At 41.8% G+C, this 7436-nt stretch overlaps 2 protein-coding genes across 2 annotated transcripts; both read left to right on the top strand.

Annotated features, from left to right (window-relative positions):
• Positions 1-4008: 4008 nt before the first annotated feature.
• On the top strand, positions 4009-4386 carry LOC138873481 (uncharacterized). Its single transcript, XM_070151950.1, has one exon. It carries the CDS (start codon positions 4009-4011, stop codon positions 4384-4386), a length of 378 nt encoding a protein of 125 aa, XP_070008051.1.
• Positions 4387-4800: 414 nt separating this feature from the next.
• Positions 4801-6957, top strand: LOC138873480 (uncharacterized). The gene is made up of 3 exons (XM_070151949.1): positions 4801-5058; positions 5175-5465; positions 6943-6957. The coding sequence occupies exons 1-3, from the start codon at positions 4801-4803 to the stop codon at positions 6955-6957; spliced, it is 564 nt and encodes a 187-aa protein (XP_070008050.1).
• The last annotated feature ends 479 nt before the right edge of the window (positions 6958-7436 follow it).

The following is a 7436-nucleotide window of genomic DNA, read 5'->3' as shown; positions in this document are numbered from 1 at the left end:
TTTCCGACCCAATCCAGCATTCAAAAATAAGAGGTTGTAGCGGAAAAAATCCTTCACCCCATTGGGGTAGTCTTATACCAGTTTATTCCAGAGACTGAGGTAGTTGGATATGCTGAGGCCAATTGAGTCGAAATTGCCAAACCCCCCTCCAAAGAATCTTGATTACTCCTTGAGAGGTGAATATTGTTCTGGTACTCCGGGGCATGATACGGACAGGTGCTTGTACTTGAAAAATTCCATCTAGGAGCTCATTGACACAAACCAAATCGAAGTCCAGACTCTAGAGGAACCCAACATCAACCAGAACCCATTGTCGAACCATGAGGAAACAAACATGATCGAGATAGTGCATATGGGAGGGGAGCCCAAGAAGCCTTCACAGACCGTCATGATGATTCGGTCCAGCGAGGCCAAGCCAGTCAAAAAGCCAACGGTTTAAGGATCAGTGAATAAGTTGAGCATGACAAACGGTAAGCCATCTGTGGTAGCTGAGAAAAGATCCCCAAGTGATGTTATAGCAAAGCAATAAAAGTCAAAAGTGGTCGTGCCAGGTTTGGCAAACAAGCCTATCATAATTGTAGAGGGTCCCCATACGGATCTTGTCATCATCAAGCCTGTAACCTAGCTGTCGGTAATCAGCACCAAGGCTATCCCATGGAACAATGAACAGGTGATAGTGACCTATAAGGGAAAGGAAGTGAAAGAAGAAGTCAATGAGGCCCAGGGATTAACTCGTTTGGGGGGATGCTTTGCCCCGGAAGAGTTAAGGAAAGCTAAAACATCGAGAGATAATCAGTCCTATTAAAGAAAGCAGTGACTGAAGAAGAGGCAGAGGAGTTTCTAAGAGGAAGTGAAGGTAGAAGATTATTCCATCGTCGAGCAGTTAAGAAAGACACATGCTCAAATTTCCTTGCTGTCATTGTTAATCAACTCAGATGAGCATCATCGGGACTTGATGATGATTCTGAACGAGGCTCATGTCCCCAACAAAATTTCCATGAACCATCTGGAGAATATCACCAACAAAATATTTAAGGTGAACAGGGTCACCTTCTCTGATGACGAATTACATTTGGAAGGTACTGAACACAACAAAGTTCTCTATCATACGATGAAATGTGAAGATTCTATAGTCACCAGGGTATTAGTTGACAATGGTTCTAGTGTACGTATCAACCCTCTCTCTACTCTGAACAAGCTGAAAGTTGATGATGAAAGGATTCACAAAAATATCATATGCGTCTGAGGTTTTGATGGTGGAGGGAAAGACTCGGTTGGTGATATAGTGCTTGAATTCACAATAGGACCGATAGAGTTTACCATGGAGTTTTAGGTACTAGATGTAGCCGTCTCTTACAATTTTCTATCAAGTCGACCTTAGATTTATGCCGCCAAAGCAATCCCGTCCACTATGCATTAGATGGTCATGTTCGAATGGGATGGACAGGAGATCGTCGTTCATGGTGAGGATAATTTGTGTGCTAACAGTGATGCCTCTGTCCCATTCATTGAGGCTGAAGATGACAAAGAGCCTTGGGTTTATCAAGTGTTTGAAACAGTGCCGGTCAAGAAAGTTCCAGAAGGTAAATGCGTTCTAACTCGAAAGATAGCCTCTGCATCTGTCATGGTGGCATCTAAAATGCTGAAAATTGGCTTTGTGTCGGGTAAAGGTCTGGGTGCATCTTTGTAGGTTATCATACAGCCATTGTCCCTTCCTAAAAATTTGGGTACTTTCGGTCTTGGATTCAAACCTACAGCGGTAGATGTAAAAAGGGTTAAAAGTTGAAATAGAAGGCGTGGGCACTCCCAAAGCCTATCCCGCATCTCTCTAGGTCTTTTGTCAAGCCCGGTGCCAGGAAACGCCCAGTGACGACAGTTCCAAGTTCTGTGGTTGACATTGATGAGGAGTTAATTGAAAGGTTCCAAAGGTTGTTTGATGATGTGAACATGGCAGAATTTGGAGAAGGTTCTAGCAAAGTAGACGTATAGTTCGTCGGGCCGAACGTAAAACTTAACAATTGGAAGACTACTCCTCTCCCTACCTAGAAGGAGTATTGGTAGTTTGTTTTGTTTTCCTTTCTATTTGGGTCATTCCAGGGTTGTTACCCAGATTTTTATTTTTTGCTTGTTGATGTACAAACCCTGTTATCCTTTATTTTTAATGAAATGCAATTTCTCTTTTCCATCATTCCTGATAGTTTCATTTTTTGTTTTTCTTTTCTTCTTTGTACAGTTCTTTTTATGCTAGTTTCAATGACATGACATGTATGAGGAATCTTCTGCCAAGCCTTAAAAGTCAACCTAATTCTGAAATAATAATCCAATAAATAGAATGTCATGATGAGTCAGAATATGATAAGGATGAGGCCTTTGAAGAGATTAGTAAGGAACTAAATCAATTTGAAGAAAAACCCAAGCCTAACCTGAATGATACGGAAGCAATCAATTTAGGGGACCCAAATAATGTCAGAGAAACTAAGATAAAGGTCCATGTTGAACCGCAAATTGTAGAAGAAATAATTAAAGCATTGTTTGAATATAAGGATATTTTTGCATGGTCGTATGATGACATCCCGTGCTTGAGTACCGATTTGGTGGTCCACAAATTTCCAATTGATCTAGCATTCCCTCCCATCAAGTAGAAGTTGAGAAAGTTCAAAACTGATATGAGCGTGAAGATCAAAGAGGAAGTCACAAAGCAGCTTGATGCAAAGATCATTCGAGTAACGTGGTATCCCACGTGTTTAGCTAATGTTGTGCCTGTGCCAAAGAAAGATGGTAAGACAAGAGTGTGTGTTGATTACCGTGACCTCAACAAAGAAAGTCCAAAGGACAACTTCCCACTGTCAAATATACACATTTTGATCGATAATTGTGCTAAGCATGAGATTGGATCTTTTTTGGAGTGCTACGTAGGGTATCATCAGATCCTAGTGGATGAGGAAAATGTGGAAAAGACAACATTCATCACGTCGTGGGGAACATATTGCTACCGGGTCATGCCGTTTAGTTTGAAAAATGCCGAGGCAACATACATGAGGGCAATGAAAACCATATTCCATGACATGATACACAAGTAGATCGAGGTTTATGTGGACGATGTGATCATAAAGTCCAGGAAGCAGTCTTACCACGTCAAATATTTGAGAAAGTTTTTCCAAAGGCTCTTTAGGTATAACCTCAAGTTTAATCCTACAAAGTGCGCATTTGGTGTTCCATCAGGGAAGTTGTTGGGATTCATAGTCAGTCGGCGGGGCATTGAGTTGGATCCGTCAAAGATCAAGGCCAACTAGGAATTGCCGCTGCCAAAGAACAAGACCGAGGTGATGAGTCTGCTAGGGAGGTTGAACTACATCAGGAGGTTTATTGCTCAGCTCACGATGGCTTGTGAGCCCATCTTTAAGCTGCTAAAGAAGGATGTTGCAGTCAAATGGACTGATGAGTGCCAGGAAGCATTTGATAAGATAAAAGAGTATTTGTCGAACCCACCTGTGTTGGTCCCGCCGGAGCCTGGGAGGCCTTTGAATCTTTATTTGAGAACCCTGGATAATTTATTTGGTTGCGTGTTGGGTTAGCATGACATCATTAGTAGGAAAGAGCAATCCATATACTATCTCATCAAGAAATTCACATCTTATGAGGTTAAGTATACTCCCCTTGAGAGGACATGTTGCGCCCTGACTTGGGTAGCGCATAAGTTAAAGCATTATTTGTTGTCCTACACCACTTACCTCATTTCTCGCATGGATCCTTTAAAGTATATCTTTCAGAAGCCTATGCCCACAGGAAGACTTCCAAAGTGGCAGATTTTGCTCACAAAATTTGACATTATCTATGTGACTCAGACCACGATGAAAGCCCAAGCATTGGCCGATGGTCGAGAACTCGGTCGATGAAGAGTATGAACCATTGAGAACATATTTTCCCAATGAAGAGGTGATGCATATTGATGAGGTGGAGTAGGTTGAAAAACTAGGTTGGAAACATTTCTTTGACGGAGCCGCTAACATGAAAGGTGTCGGGATAGGGGCAATGCTTATTATTGCCCAGGTTCGTTTCTACTGTACCAACAGCATGGCTGAGCACGAGGCATGCATTCTGGGATTAAGGTTAGCTGTGGACATGGGAGTCCAAGAAGTGCTAGTTTTGGGAGACTTAGATTTGTTAGTGCATCAGATTCAGGGAGAATGGGAGACCCGAGATTTGAAGCTCATACCGTATCGGCAATGTGTGCAGGATCTCTGTCAGCGGTTCAGATCAGTGGAGTTCAGGCATGTCCCTAGGATCCACAATGAGGTTGCTGACACTTTGGCTACTCTTGTGTCGATGTTACATCACCCAGATAAGGCTTATGTTGACCATCTGCATATTCAGGTCCGCAATTAGCATGCTTACTGTAACATGGTGGAAGAAGAACTTGACGGTGAACCTTGGTTGCACAATATCAGAGAGTACATCAGAATGTGGGTATATCCGGTGCAAGTCACGGGGGATCAAAAGAGAACAATTCGAAGTTTGGCAAGTGGATATTTCTTCAGTGGAGGAGTTTTGTACAAAAGAACTCTAGATCTTGGATTGTTGAGATGCATAGATGCTAGACAAGCATCGACTATCATGACCGAAGTGCATTCCAGAGTCTATGGACCATATATGAGTGGGTATGTTCTGGCAAAGAAAATTCTCCGAGCAGGTTATTATTGGCTCACCATGGAGTGAGATTGCATCATCTTTGTGCGCAAGTGTCATCAATGCCAAGTACATGGAGATTTGATTCATTCTCCACCATTTGAATTGCACCGAATGTCTGCACCATGGCCCTTTGTTGCTTGGGGTATGAATGCCATCGAACCAACTGAGCCAGTAGCATCCAATGGACACAGGTTCATTCTCGTGGCCATTGACTATTTCACTAAGTGGGTTGAAGCTAAAACTTTAAATTCTGTGACCAAGAAAGCAGTGGTTGATTTTGTTCATTCGAATATAATTTGTTGGTTCGGGATCCAAAAGGTGATCTTCACTAACAATGGTGCCAATCTTAATAGTAACCTGATGAAAGAAGTGTGTCAACAGTTTAAAATTACACATCGAAATTCCACCCCATACTGCCCAAGGCGAATGGAGCAGTCGAGGCAGCCAACAAGAACATAAAGATGATACTTCGGAAAATGGTACAGGGTTCCAGGCAATGGCATGAAAAGTTGCCCTGTACGTTGTTGGGTTATCGCTCTACTATTCGCACATCAGTAGGTGCAACTCCTTATTTATTGGTATATGGCAAAAAAGTGGTGATACCCGCGGAAGTTGAAATTTCATCCCTTCGGATTGTCGCTGCAGCCAAAATTGATGATACTGAGTGGGTCAAAACTCGTCGGGAACAATTAGGTTTGATTTATGAAAAAAGGCTGGCAGCAGTGTATCATGGCCAGTTGTATCAAAAGAGAATGGCGAGATCATATAACAAGAAGGTGCGTCCGCGGAAGTTTGAAGTGGGTAAGCAAGTATTGAAACGCATCCTTCCACATCAGGCTGAAGCAAAAGGCAAGTTCGCCCCAAATTGGCAGGGGCCGTTCATCGAAACGAGAGTATTGTCCAATGGTGCTTTGTATTTAACAGATATAGAAGGCAAATGTGTAGATATGGCTATCAACTCTAATGCAGTCAAAAGATATTACGTATGATGTCTTTGGTTTAAATTGTATTTGTTTGTACTTGGCATGTTTTTAAGACTGGAATGACGAAGGCATTTTATTCTGCTATCTAAACACCTTACTCGTTGTTACCCCTTTGAGTAACACGGGGTATGAAAGAGGGGTATGACTGGAATGACGAAGGCATTTTCTTTCATACCCCTCTTTAAGGCGATGGCGAGTTAAGATATGGATAAATGAGAGAGGTTTGCTGGTGAAAACCCTCAAGGCACCGCAAACCGAACACGGTTGTTGACTTGGCAAGAGAGTCGGATTATGGGAACCCCAGGCATAAAAGTGTGAAGGTTTAAAGAAGATTGGTTGAATAGGCAGGGCTGATTAATCCGAAACGCATGTCATGATCATTGATGTCATCTGCTTCACTCTGATAAGTCCCTTTTTCCTTTTCTTCCTCAAATAGTCTTTCCGTTTGATTTTTCTTCTCTGCTCATAACTGTCGAAGTCATTGCATTTCATTTCTTTTTGGGTCTATTCCTCTAAGTATTTTTAAATGTTATCCTTGCAAAGCAAAAGAAAGGATCGCAAAGCCTACTACCAACTACCAAAATTGCACAAAGCAAAGTACGGCCAAAGCATGCCAGAAATAGCATGATGCAAAAATGAAGGTATGGTGTTAATAAAAGTACAAGAAGTCGAGTTGTTTGTACATTTTAGGGAGTATACAGAGGTTCAAATTGGAAGGGAAGAAATACGAAACACCAGGTTGGATGTGGAGCATTCAGGTCATTCAAGGTCTTGTGGGTTAAAATTCAGACGGAAAGGCAAACAGTTCTTGTCCTGTTCAAAGCAGCCAGTCAAAGCAAAGCACGGCAGCGAATACCGCAAACTAACTGCCACATTTTTTAACTGACAAGATTTTTCTTTGATTGAAACAAGGGCAAAAAAAAAATTGTTTCGGAGGAGCCCTCTGTAAGGAAATCAAGTACCGGACAGGTTTGACCGTAAATTATCAGGACCCTCCTAGACAATGGGACTTAGTTAAAATTCAAAACATTTATGAGTAACAAGATCTAGCATAAGCTCTACTTTGTGGAAATATAAGTTAGTTTTGAAGTTTTCATTCTTAGGACGAGACTCAATTGGAAATTCTCAGGACCCTCCTGGATAATGGGACCTAGTTAAATTTCAAGACCTTCATAGATAACAAGAGTAGCGTAAGTTCTACTTTAGGGAAGTATAATTTAGCATTTAAACTTTTTCACTTTTGAGATGAGACTTGGTTTGAAATTTTCAGGATAAAGGAATTTAATTTAGAATTTATTTTGATAACAAGGATTGGTTAACACTCACAGATGTTCCCAATATCAAACTGGGGCAGAAAAATTTCTTTTGTTTTGTCTGTTTTTGTTGAAATCAGGTGCCCACCTGAAGAACCAGGGAAGACAACCCGAGTTTCAAGAATAGAAAGCAGTTCATGTTCAAGCAATCAGGCACCCGCCTGGAGAAACAAGGAAAGGCAGTTCAAAGAAAAGCAATTGCAAGAACAGCACAGTTTCAGATTTAGTAATAAGGCACCCACCTAGAGAACAAAGGGAAAGTAGTTCGAGTTTTGGAAATTGGACGCCCACCTGGAGAATAAAGGGAAAGCAGTTCAAGTGTTTGATGCCAGGCACCCACCTGGAGAACAAAGGGAGAGCAGTTCAAGCTTTGGCAATCAGGCGCCATCTTGTAGAGCAAGGGAATACAGTTAAAGTTTTGGTAATCAGGCGCCCACATGGAGATCAAGGA

This window comes from Nicotiana sylvestris, chromosome 7, assembly GCF_000393655.2.
Source record: "Nicotiana sylvestris chromosome 7, ASM39365v2, whole genome shotgun sequence".
In the NCBI taxonomy this organism is placed as follows: domain Eukaryota; kingdom Viridiplantae; phylum Streptophyta; class Magnoliopsida; order Solanales; family Solanaceae; genus Nicotiana; species Nicotiana sylvestris.
Note: the sequence above shows the minus strand (reverse complement) of the source record. Positions and strands in the feature narration are given on the sequence as shown.

Bases quoted from the DNA above. Each gene is read 5' to 3' on its own strand.
- LOC138873481 (XM_070151950.1), top strand. From the start codon at position 4,009: ATGAAAGGTGTCGGGATAGGGGCAATGCTTATTATTGCCCAGGTTCGT.
- LOC138873480 (XM_070151949.1), top strand. From the start codon at position 4,801: ATGTCTGCACCATGGCCCTTTGTTGCTTGGGGTATGAATGCCATCGAA. The intron at 5,059-5,174 runs GTGTGTCAACAG...AAAATGGTACAG, and splicing joins ATAGTAACCTGATGAAAGAA to GGTTCCAGGCAATGGCATGA.